The 13,044-nt window shown below is 44.5% G+C and overlaps 1 protein-coding gene across 1 annotated transcript in view; it reads left to right on the top strand.

Moving 5' to 3' along the window:
- Positions 1-10,222, top strand: part of TTN (titin) — a 274,368-nt gene extending 264,146 nt beyond the window's left edge. The window contains 6 exon segments of the mRNA XM_021075901.1: positions 88-5,741; positions 5,862-6,018; positions 7,000-7,691; positions 7,785-7,938; positions 8,466-8,768; positions 8,898-10,222. Coding sequence (XP_020931560.1) covers positions 88-5,741; positions 5,862-6,018; positions 7,000-7,691; positions 7,785-7,938; positions 8,466-8,768; positions 8,898-9,196 — 7,259 coding nt within the window. The 3' untranslated portion in view covers positions 9,197-10,222.

The following is a 13,044-nucleotide window of genomic DNA, read 5'->3' as shown; positions in this document are numbered from 1 at the left end:
ACATGTTAGTAATTGGGGGGAGGTAGTGCTCTTAAACAGTGCTGGGTATTTCTAAATTACATTCTTCCTTCTTCTATTCTGCTACAGTTCCAGCCAAGATCCACTTGCCTAAAACTCTTGAAGGCATGGGGGCAGTCCACGCTCTCCGAGGTGAAGTGATCAGCATCAAGATCCCTTTCAGTGGCAAACCAGATCCAGTGATCACTTGGCAGAAAGGACAAGATCTTATCGACAACAACGGCCACTACCAAGTTATTGTCACAAGATCTTTCACGTCCCTTGTTTTCCCCAACGGAGTAGAGAGGAAAGATGCTGGTTTCTATGTGGTCTGTGCTAAAAACAGATTTGGAATTGATCAGAAGACAGTTGAACTGGACGTGGCTGATGTCCCCGACCCACCCAGAGGTGTCAAAGTTAGCGACGTCTCAAGAGATTCTGTCAACTTGACATGGACTGCGCCAGCTTCTGATGGTGGCAGCAAAATCACCAACTACATTGTTGAAAAATGTGCAACTACTGCAGAAAGATGGATCCGTGTAGGACAGGCCCGAGAAACACGTTATACCGTAATCAACTTATTTGGAAAAACCAGTTACCAGTTCCGTATAATAGCGGAAAATAAATTTGGCCTGAGCAAGCCTTCTGAGCCTTCAGAACCAACCATAACCAAGGAAGATAAGACTAGAGCTATGAACTATGATGAAGAGGTGGATGAGACCAGGGAAGTTTCCATGACCAAAGCTTCTCACTCTTCAACCAAGGAACTCTATGAGAAGTATATGATTGCTGAAGATCTTGGGCGTGGTCAGTTTGGAATTGTCCACCGTTGTGTTGAAACATCCTCGAAGAAGACATACATGGCCAAATTTGTTAAAGTGAAAGGGGCTGATCAGGTTTTGGTGAAGAAAGAAATTTCCATTCTAAACATTGCTAGGCACCGAAACATCTTATACCTCCATGAATCATTTGAAAGCATGGAAGAATTAGTTATGATCTTTGAGTTCATATCAGGACTTGACATATTTGAACGCATTAACACAAGTGCTTTTGAACTTAACGAGAGAGAAATTGTAAGTTATGTTCGCCAGGTGTGCGAAGCACTTGAGTTCTTACATAGTCATAATATTGGGCACTTTGACATTAGACCAGAAAACATCATTTACCAAACAAGAAGGAGCTCCACGATTAAAATCATAGAATTTGGTCAAGCCCGTCAGCTGAAGCCAGGGGACAACTTTAGGCTTCTGTTCACTGCCCCTGAGTACTATGCACCTGAAGTCCACCAGCACGATGTTGTCAGCACAGCCACGGACATGTGGTCACTCGGAACACTGGTGTATGTGCTGTTGAGTGGCATGAATCCGTTCCTGGCTGAAACTAACCAACAGATAATTGAGAACATCATGAATGCTGAATATACCTTTGATGAAGAAGCATTCAAAGAGATTAGCCTCGAAGCCATGGACTTTGTTGACCGGCTATTAGTGAAAGAAAGAAAATCTCGCATGACAGCATCTGAGGCCCTCCGGCACCCATGGCTGAAGCAGAAGATAGAAAGTGTCAGTACTAAAGTTATCAGAACATTGAAACACCGACGTTACTACCACACCCTGATCAAGAAAGATCTCAACATGGTTGTGTCTGCAGCCCGGATTTCCTGTGGTGGTGCAATTCGATCTCAGAAGGGAGTGAGTGTTGCTAAAGTTAAAGTGGCTTCCATTGAAATCGGCCCAGTTTCTGGGCAGATAATGCATGCAGTCAGTGAAGAAGGAGGCTATGTCAAATACGTATGCAAAATTGAAAACTATGATCAGTCTACCCAAGTGACTTGGTACTTTGGTGTCAGACAGCTGGAGAACAGTGAAAAATATGAAATCACCTATGACGATGGAGTGGCTACCATGTATGTCAAAGACATTACGAAATTCGATGATGGTACCTACAGATGCAAGGTAGTTAATGATTACGGTGAAGACAGTTCTTACGCAGAGCTATTTGTTAAAGGCGTGAGAGAAGTTTATGACTACTACTGCCGTAGAACCATGAGGAAAATTAAGCGCAGAACAGATACCATGAGACTCCTGGAAAGGCCACCAGAATTCACCCTGCCTCTCTATAACAAGACAGCTTATGTGGGTGAAAATGTCCGGTTTGGAGTAACTATAACCGTCCACCCAGAGCCTCGTGTAACATGGTATAAATCAGGTCAGAAAATCAAACCAGGTGATGATGATAGGAAGTACACATTCGAGTCAGACAAGGGTCTTTACCAATTAACAATCCACAGTGTAACTATGGAGGATGATGCCGAATACACTGTGGTGGCAAGGAACAAATACGGTGAGGACAGCTGCAAAGCTAAGCTGACTGTCACTCCACACCCACCTCCAACAGATACAACCTTGAGACCGATGTTCAAACGGCTACTGGCAAATGCAGAATGCCAGGAAGGCCAAAGTGTCTGCTTCGAGATCAGAGTGTCTGGCATCCCCCCGCCAACATTAAAATGGGAGAAAGATGGTCAGCCTCTGTCCCTTGGGCCTAACATTGAAATCATCCATGAAGGCTTGGATTATTATGCCTTGCACATCAGGGATACTCTGCCTGAAGACACAGGTTATTACAGGGTCACAGCTACAAACACAGCTGGATCCACCAGCTGCCAGGCCCACCTACAAGTGGAACGCCTGAGGTATGTCAAACAGGAATTCAAGACTAAGGAGGAGCGAGAACGACACGTACAGAGGCAAATTGACAAGACACTCAGAATGGCTGAAATTCTTTCTGGAACTGAGACTGTGTCACTGACACACGTTGCCCAGGAGGCACTGAGGGAAGCTGCCATCCTTTACAAACCCGCTATAAGCACCAAGACCGTGAAAGGGGAATACCGACTTGAGACAGAAGAGAAGAAGGAGGAGAGAAAATTCCGCATGCCCTACGAAGTACCAGAGCCACGCAAGTTCAAACAGACCACCATAGAAGAAGACCAACACATTAAGCAGTTCGTGCCTATGTCTGACATGAAATGGTACAAAAAGATACGGGATCAATTTGAAATGCCTGGGAAGATTGACAGAGTCGTACAGAAAAGACCCAAGCGCATCCGCCTTTCAAGATGGGAACAGTTCTATGTGATGCCTCTTCCACGCATCACGGATCAATACAGACCGAGATGGCGGATCCCCAAACTGTCCCAAGATGACCTTGAAATGGTGAGACCAGCCCGCCGGCGTACACCTTCGCCCGATTACTACTTTTATTACAGACCCAGGAGACGCTCTCTCGGTGACATCTCAGATGAAGAATTACTCCTGCCCATTGACGACTACCTGGCAATGAAGAGAACGGAGGAGGAGAGGCTGCGTCTTGAAGAAGAGCTGGAATTGGGATTTTCCGCCTCTCCCCCCAGCCGAAGCCCTCCACGTTTTGAGCTTTCGAGTCTGCGCTACTCCTCCCCATCAGCTCACGTCAAGGTGGAGGAAGCGAGAAAAGACTTCAGATACTCAACGTATCACATCCCCACGAGGGAAGAGACCAGCACCAGCTACGCGGAGCTGCGGGAGCGGCACGCCCTGGCCTCGTACCGGCAGCCCAGACAGCGGCAGAGGATCATGGCAGAGAGGGAGGACCATGAGCTGCTGCGGCCGGTTACCACCACACAGCGCCTCTCGGAGTACAAAAGCGAGCTGGACCACATGTCGAAGGAAGAGAAATCCAGAAAGAAATCAAGACGACAGAGAGAAATAACTGAAATAACAGAAATCGAGGAAGAATATGAGATCGCCAAACACGCTCAGAGAGAGACATCCTCCTCGGTGTCCCGGCTCCTGAGACGAAGGCGCTCCCTGTCCCCCACGTACATCGAGTTAATGAGGCCAGTGTCCGAGCTGATCCGGCCGCGGACACAGCCAGCTGAGGAAGATGAAGAGGACGCAGAAAGAAGGTCTCCGACGCCCGAGAGGACACGCCCACGTTCCCCCAGCCCCGTGTCTAGTGAGCGATCACTGTCAAGGTTTGAGAGGTCCGCGAGATTCGATATCTTCTCCAGGTACGAGTCCATGAAAGCAGCTTTAAAGACTCAGAAGACCTCAGAAAGGAAGTATGAGGTCTTGAGCCAGCAGCCTTTTACGCTAGACCACGCCCCTCGAATCACACTGAGGATGCGCTCCCACAGGGTGCCTTGTGGCCAAAGCACACGTTTCATCTTAAACGTTCAGTCGAAGCCAACCGCGGAGGTTAAATGGTACCACAATGGCGTAGAACTCCAAGAGAGCAGTAAGATCCACTACACCAACACCAGCGGGGTCCTGACCCTGGAAATTCTAGACTGCCATATTGATGACAGCGGAACTTACCGTGCTGTGTGCACCAACTACAAAGGCGAGGCTTCTGACTACGCAACCTTGGACGTCACAGGTGGGGATTACACCACCTACGCCTCCCGGCGCAGAGACGAAGATGTGCCGCGATCCGTCTTCCCCGAGCTGACCAGGACGGAGGCATATGCTGTTTCCTCATTTAAGAAAACATCTGAGATGGAAGCTTCCTCTGCAGTCAGGGAAGTGAAATCACAGATGACAGAGACAAGGGAAAGTCTCTCATCCTACGAACACTATGCATCTGCAGAAATGAAAAGTGCTGCCATCGAAGAAAAGTCGCTGGAAGAAAAATCCACACACAGAAAAATCAAGACGACTCTGGCAGCAAGACTTCTCACAAAACCAAGGTCCATAACAGTCTATGAAGGTGAGCCTGCAAGGTTTTCTTGTGATACCGATGGCGAGCCGGTACCAACGGTGACCTGGCTGCGCGGAGGACAAGTCATAACCACTTCCGCCCGCCACCAAGTGACCACCACAAAGTACAAGTCGACCTTCGAGATCTCTTCAGTCCAGGCTTCTGATGAGGGCACCTACAGCGTGGTGATAGAAAACAGCGAAGGGAAGCAAGAGGCACAGTTTACTCTGACCATTCAAAAGGCCAGGGTTCCTGAAAAGACCGTGACATCACCACCAAGAGTCAAATCCCCAGAGCCTCGAGTAAAATCCCCAGAAGGGGTTAAGTCTCCAAAACGAGTGAAATCTCCAGAACTGGTGACTTCTCACCCCAAAGCCGTAGCACCCACAGAGACAAAACCCACACCAACAGAGAGAGTTCAGCAGCTGCCAGTTGCTGCCCCACCCAAAATAATCCAGTCCCTGAAAGCGGAAGCTTCTAAAGACATAGCAAAGCTGACCTGTGTGGTGGAAAGTAGTGTATTATGTGCAAAAGAGGTCACTTGGTATAAAGACGGCAAGAAACTGAAGGAAAATGGACACTTCCAGTTTCATTACTCAGCAGATGGTACCTTTGAGCTCAAAATCCATAACCTCTCTGAATCCGATTGTGGAGAATATGTTTGTGAGATTTCTGGTGAAGGTGGAACTTCCAAAACTAACTTCCAATTTGTGGGACAAGCCTTTAAGAGTATCCATGAGCAGGTGTCAAGCATATCAGAAACCAAGAAAGCAGCTGAGAGAACCACTGAATCAATAGAAACCAAGAAAATAGCTCAGAAAACTGCTGAACCAACAGAAACCAAGAAAACTGAACCAAAAGCTCCTGAACCAATTTCCACAAAACCAGTAATTGTTACTGGGCTACAGGATACAACTGTTTCTTCAGACAATGTTGCTAAATTTACAGTTAAAGCTTCTGGAGAACCCTGGCCGACTGTGCTCTGGACAAAGGATGGAAAGGTAACCAGTTCTTAAATGACCTTTAATTTTATCTTCCAAAAAACAAACCTTTTCCTCTTTCCCATCTCCCCAAAAAAGTTTAAATCACTTTTTAAAATTCAAATCACTTGCTTTCTACAGGCTATAACACAAGGAGGTAAATATAAACTCACTGAAGACAAAGGAGGATTCTTCCTAGAAATTCATAAGACTGATACTTCTGACAGTGGACTTTATACTTGTACAATAACAAACTCAGCTGGATCTGTGTCCACTAGCTGCAAACTAACAGTAAAAGGTAGGTTGCCTTTTATTTTTACCAACAATTTTCAGAAAATAATATTAAGGAAAGATTTCTAAACACTCTTCCACACACACACACACACACACATGCAAAATATTAAAACAAAACTTTCACCAAGTTACAGAATACCATTTGTACAAAGGTACAAAAACACATAGGTGAAGTTAGTATATGCTGTTATACTTACTAAGTGCCTTATTATGTGGTGTTATATAAGATACTATAGAGATTATATAAGATTCCTGCTCCCAAGAATGTTAAAAAATAAAGTCTGGTGAATATACAAAATGGCACTTCTTCCCTAAAACTTCACTCTTGCTAATTTTCCAAAGCAGTGGAAGGTTAATGAAAGAGCCATTATCAGGTTGCCCAATTAAAACTAGCTTGCTTTCACCTCAATCTTCTGAAACATGCTTCAGTTGTAATGAATTCAAAATGTCCTAAATCGGAGTTCCCACTGTGGCTCAGTGGTTAACGAGCCCGAGTAGTATCCATGAGGACTTGGATTCGATCCCTGGCCTCACTCTGTGGGTTAAGGATCTGGCGTTGCAGTGAGCTGTGGTGTAGGTTGCAGATGTGGCTCAGATTACATGTTGCTGTGGCTGTGGTGTAGACTGGTAGCTCCAATTCAACCCCTAGCTTGGGAACCTCCATATGCCAAGGGTACAGCCCCAAAAAGACATACACAAAAAAATCTCCTAAATCCATCCATTTCCTGAATCCTTTAACTATTCTTTTCAAGAATTTTTTTTTTCCCCTTAAGTCAAAGGGATCATCTTCAATTTAGTTTAGTTTAAATAATCATTACACTGATCTCAAAAGTCATGCCTGAATACTTTTCAAGCCAGGTATTACCTACATTGCAGGCAGAAGTCAACATTTTTTCTTTGTGTATTATTCACTTGCAGCATCCACAGGAGGAAAGGGTGGGGCCTCTTTCCAATTCAGTTTGCCTGACAGAGGTTTCTTTTTCAGTTGTAAAAGACACTGAGATACAGAAAGTATCTACACAAAAGGCCTCTGAAGTGACATCCCAGAAGAAGGCAGTTGTCCAAGAGGAAATTTCCCAAAAAGCCCTCATTTCTGAAGAAATCAAGGCATCAGAGGTGAAATCTCAAAAAAAGCTAGCCCTCGAGGAGGAAGCTGCAACGGTTCTGATTTCTGAAAAAGTCAAGAAATCAGAAGCCACCTCCCTGGAAAAATCTGTTGTCCATGAGGAAATCACTAAAACTGCACATGCATCGGAAGAAATCAGAACTCAGGCCGAGATTAAAGCATTTTCAACTCAGATGAGTATAACCGATGGTCAGAAAGTGACTTTAAAAGCCAACATTGCTGGTGCCACTGATGTGAAATGGGTATTGAACGGGGTAGAGCTCACTAACTCTGAGGAGTACAGATACGGCGTCTCAGGCAGCGACCACACCCTGACCATCAAGCAGGCCAGTCACAAAGACGAAGGGATCCTCACCTGCATTGGCAAAACCAGCCAAGGAATCATCAAGTGTCAGTACGATCTGACCCTGAGCAAAGAACTTTCAGATGCTCCAGCCTTCATCTCACAGCCCAGATCTCAAAATGTTAATGAAGGACAAAACGTCCTCTTTTCTTGTGAAATCAGCGGTGAGCCGTCCCCTGAAATCGAATGGTTTAAAAACAACTTGCCAGTAAGTTTAATTATGAATATATTATTGAAGGAAACTGTAAATATCCCATCTACTCCTGAAGAGATCAAAGAAACTTTTTTCCCTTCTTTTTAGATTTCTGTTTCTTCAAATGTCAGTGTAAGTCGCTCCAGAAATGTATATTCTCTTGAAATCCGAAATGCATCTGTAAGCGACAGTGGCAAGTACACAGTTAAGGCCAAAAATTTCCGTGGCCAGTGTTCAGCTACAGCTTCCTTAACCGTCCTTCGTAAGTACACCTTTACCATTTTCATTACATGCTTAAGGCCTCTATGTGGTTTTTATTTTTGGCTTTTGTCTTCTGAGCACGGCAAATCCTCAGAAACCTGGTTAAATTCCATGTGTAAGAGGCACAGGCCTCCTGGGTGAATTCATTCTTAATAGCCAGTGTTTCTTTACAGCTAGACAGAGAAACATGGATAAGTTAACTTTCAAAGCAAAGCTGGGAGCTGTCCTCTTACATGTATTTTCAGGATGCACAATATATGAATTATTTTCTAGGTGACTAATCATTTTTCTCCCAGTGATTCTAGCACCTGCATGCAATGCCATGACAGACATACAAGGATTTGTTTCTGGGAAACGCTGAGCTAGCTCTTGACAACTGTATGTATTTGCTTATGCTTCCACAGCACATTGTTTGGATTATATTTGTGTGTGTGTGTGTTAAGTTTTCTCTTTCTGTAAGTCCATGTCAGATGTCACCTATTAACCAGATGGCACTGATGTTCACTGTGTATCTGCTATGCTCCACAGCTCTAGTTGAAGAACCTCCCAGAGAGGTAGTATTGAGGACAAGTGGTGACACGAGCTTGCAAGGAAGCTTCTCGTCTCAGTCAGTCCAAATGTCTGCCTCCAAGCAGGAGGCCTCCTTCAGCAGTTTCAGCAGCAGCAGTGCTAGCAGCATGACTGAAATGAAATTTGCGAGCATGTCTGCCCAAAGCATGTCCTCCATGAAAGAGTCCTTTGTAGAAATGAGTTCCAGCAGTTTTATGGGAAAATCTAGTATGACACAACTGGAAAGTTCAACTAGTAGAATGCTTAAAGCAGGCATAAGAGGTGAGCAATCAAATTACTGGTAGAGGTAGATAAGTCTAGTAGCATGGTAGAGTCTTTAGTACATACAATTCAGTAGAAAGCAAACTTTTTTCAGTGATCCTAAAACTTTGTTGTTGTTGTTCCATCAAGGAATTCCACCTAAAATTGAAGCTCTTCCCTCTGACATCAGCATTGACGAGGGCAAAGTTTTAACTGTCGCCTGTGCTTTTACCGGTGAGCCTACCCCAGAAATAACATGGTCTCGCGGCGGAAGGAGAATTCAAAATCAAGAACAACAAGGGAGATTCCATATTGAAAACACAGATGACCTGACGACGCTGATCATCATGGACGTACAGAAACAAGATGGGGGACTTTATACCCTGAGCTTAGGGAATGAATTCGGATCTGACTCTGCTACTGTGAATATAAACATTCGATCCATTTAAGAGGGCCTGTGCTCTCATACTCAGACTCATTCTTAACCTTTCCCGAATGATTCACATGGACTAATCTTTCTGATCTGTAAATACTTCAAAAAAAAAAAAAGGTAGTTTTGTATCAATCTAAATGAGTCACAGTTCAAAAATATGCATTTCAATCTTTTCATAATTGTTGACCTAAGAAGATTATACATTTTCTAGTGACATGTACATACTGTATATAGCCGAATTAACGGTTATAAAGTTTTGTACCATTTATTTTATGACATTTTACAATGTAACTATTGCAACTAACTGTTGGTAGGAGAAAGTTTCTTGAGGAACGAATACCCTGCTCAACACTTAATCAATCTTTGTGCCTCAACATAATGTTGATGTCTAAGTATGCCTCAGTGGGTCGAGAAATTCCCCATTGAAGATGTCCTATCCACCGAAACGAAATGCCGTGCACATCACCTGACATGTGTACCCATACTTATTGAATCAGAAATGTAAGGCATTGGTGATGTTTGCATTTACCCTCCTGTAAGCAGCACTTTAACGTCTTACATTTTCTCTGATGATGTCACACTCAAAATTATTATGACAAATACTACCAGAGCAAAGTGCAACGGCCAGCACTTTGTTCGCTCATTTCACACTGCCTCTGACCATAGAGAGTGCCTGAGTAGCTTGGAAAAGTAACATCGCCTGGCCATCCCCTCGTTTAACCAAGCTATTCATGTATTCCTATGCCAGAGCAGTGCCAACTCTTGGAGGTCCTGGGGTGCAGCCAACGCCTTCGTGTGGTAGCTCCAAATTTAAATTACACCAGAGAAACCAGGGCAACTAAGCAATGAGCCACAGCAAAAAATAAAGAACAACAAGAACAACAAAAGAAAGCTGTCGTTAAACAACACTATCACTAACTGCCCAGAATATCAATTTGATTGTAGTTCTTTTCATGCAGGTTTAAGTTCGATTGTTAGTTATAATTGTTTGACCTCCTTGAGATAGTGACAACAAAATAAAGCAAGCTATCTGCACCTCAAATTGTGTGACTGGTGGTTTTCTGGAAATTCTGGGGTTGGGGACGTATGTGCCTTTGCGAATCACAGAAATGACCGTAGATAAGATAAAGCAACTCAAGTTAGTAAGCTCTTTACAGCAAACATTTAAATTACTGTATTCAACATTTTTTTAAAGCATAGATATGATTCTTACAGATAAATTTATCCCCCAAAGTTAACAAGAACTCCCACAATAACATTAAATCTTCTAAACTTATTACCAAGAAAAATACTTTCATGGGGGCCGATTCAACTAAACCCAAAGATATTGAACATATACAGTTCACCAGTTTGTGCTAGACAACAGCGCAAAGATGAGCAAAATGATTTAGACCCTGTCCTTCAAGGAGTGTAGACAAGAAAATGACAACTTCAGGGAATATAATCAATTGTCCAACTGAATCCATCACTGACTACTGCAGATTCCAACTGAGACAGAACAAACATAAGTCCTCAAAGCTAAAGACTTTGTTTTAAACGGTATATATCCTACCATGCTTTTTTGGGGGGGTCTTTCTGTCTTTTCTAGGGCCGCATCCAAAGCATGTGGAGGTTCCCAGGGTAGAGGTCTAATAGGAGCTGTAGCTGCCAGCCTATGCCAGAGCCACAGCAACACTGGATCCAAGCCATGTCTGCTACCCACACCACAGCTCACGGCCACACCGGATCCTTTAACCCACTGAGCAAGGCCAGGGATTGAACCAGCAACCTCATGGTTCCTAGTCAGATTCGTTAACCACTGAGCCACGACAGGAATTCCTATCCTACCATGCTTTTTAAAGCAATCAATACTTCATAATAAAATACGTAGCACCCAAAAAATTTGTATTTATCTGCCTCAATTAGATAATCATAATTGTAAACCTATAGGATTTTTGTTTACCTCCTAAGGGTAAGTTACAATTTACAAATTAAGCACACGTGCAATTACCTCCTTAATGTAAGTACAAGCAGCCAAAGCTCAGCAAATGCACTGTCAATTCTTACTCCCTAAAGATCTTGGGTCTTCATTAATTTATCCAGCAAGTATTTGTCTTAAGTCGGATTCCCTAAAAGCAAAGCCTAAGACAGATACTCTAGGATAAGTAATTTTTTGAGAGACTGCTCTCAGAAAAAAAAGAGATTGAAGGAAGCAGAGCAGAGGCAGAAAGCTAAGTAAGACAGCTCTCGACAGGAGCTTTGGCACCATCCCACAAGAGCACCAATTTTACCAGTTGACTCCACCTGGGAGCAAGGGATCTGATTTTTGTACCCCCTTATCTGCCAGCCAGTGGCCACAGGCTGTGAGCATGAGGGATGGGAACCAGGAGAGGGAAATAACCTCCCACGTAAGGGGCACTCTTTGGCTGGAGCAGTCTCTGCAGACTAGGGTGGCCAAACAGCCAACACTCAAGAAACCGGATCAGGTACTTATAACCTGGATCTGAGCGGTACAGACCGCACCCACTATACCATCTAACCACTTGCAAGACCTGTTCTTACCTTAAAATCAGAGTGGCGGGGCTTACTGTGTGGTTCTTGAAAATGACTCCCAGCCCCGACGGGCTAACACGTCTTATCCATGGCAGAGGCACAATCCGTGCTGCTGAGAATTCGAAAGCTGAAAAGGGATTTCACAGGTCCCTGTAGTTGCAGTTCCCAAACCAGGAGATCCAATTTGGGTCTGGGAGAGGGTGAAGGGCTACAATCTACCCAGCAAGGGAAATTCACGTTTAAGGCCGAGGCCCGACTTCCTTTCTGCCTTAGCGGAAGGCCACGCCTCTGGAAGTACCGGGGTGTGGCCAAGTGGTCGCAGAGGAGAGGTTTGCACACGGAGGATCCTGGGAAATCCATCAGGACACTCCAGCTAGAAAGATCACAACCCCTTCCCGGGTTTACCAGCCAGCCTCCCTCGCTCTCTACTGCTAGAACGGTGCCCTCCCGCGGAGGGTGGATGGGGGATCCCAGTTCAACCCCACCCCACCTTCAGCAGCCCCTGGAGGGCCTTCCTAGCATCTTTCCATTTCCGGTTCACACCACCTTTTCTCTCCCCTGTCGGCAGGGGGCGCAAGAGAGCTGTAAGCAGATGCCTTCTTCCTGGTTCGACCAGCCAATCCCCAAAACCTATGAAAAATCTTCGCTCTCATCGTCCCCCTTTTTTGCTGAATCCTACCCATTTTATAAACCCAACACCTGACTACATTGATAAGCGGCATAATGTAGGAAATACATATCCACACTCAAAACCACGGGTACCGACTCAAATCCAGAATCTGCTATTTGCTAACTTGTGTCACCTGGGACAGGTTACTGACCTTCTCCATCCTTTAATGTTCTCACCCATAAAATGAGAATAACAATAGCATCAACCTCACAGGTTTTGTGAAGTTTAAACAAATCACTACATGTGAAACTCATAGAGCAGTGCTAGCACAGCACCTAATAAACACCAGCAATCATTATTTATTAGAGACCACCATGCAAAACATCAAAGATAAGGACCAGAGAAGCAGCATTTTAGAGGGGACCTAGCACAGGCCTCACTTGTGATCACTAGATCTATTAGTTTGCTAGGGCTGCTGGAACGGACTACCACAACTAGGGAAGGGATTGGGGTTGGGGTGGGGGGCAAAGAAAAACTGGAAGTTCAAAATAAATATGTCAACAGGGTTTGTTCCTTCTGAGGGTTGTTAGGAAAGAATGTGTTCCAGGCTCCTCTGCTTGACTTGTAGATGGCCACCTTCAGGGTCACATAGGGTCACATTCTCCATGCATGCATATGTAAGTACAAATTTCCCCTTTTTAGAAGAACACCAGCACATTGGA

Source organism: Sus scrofa, chromosome 15 (genome assembly GCF_000003025.6).
Source record: "Sus scrofa isolate TJ Tabasco breed Duroc chromosome 15, Sscrofa11.1, whole genome shotgun sequence".
NCBI lineage: Eukaryota > Metazoa > Chordata > Mammalia > Artiodactyla > Suidae > Sus > Sus scrofa.
This window is presented reverse-complemented; position numbering and strand designations above follow the sequence as displayed.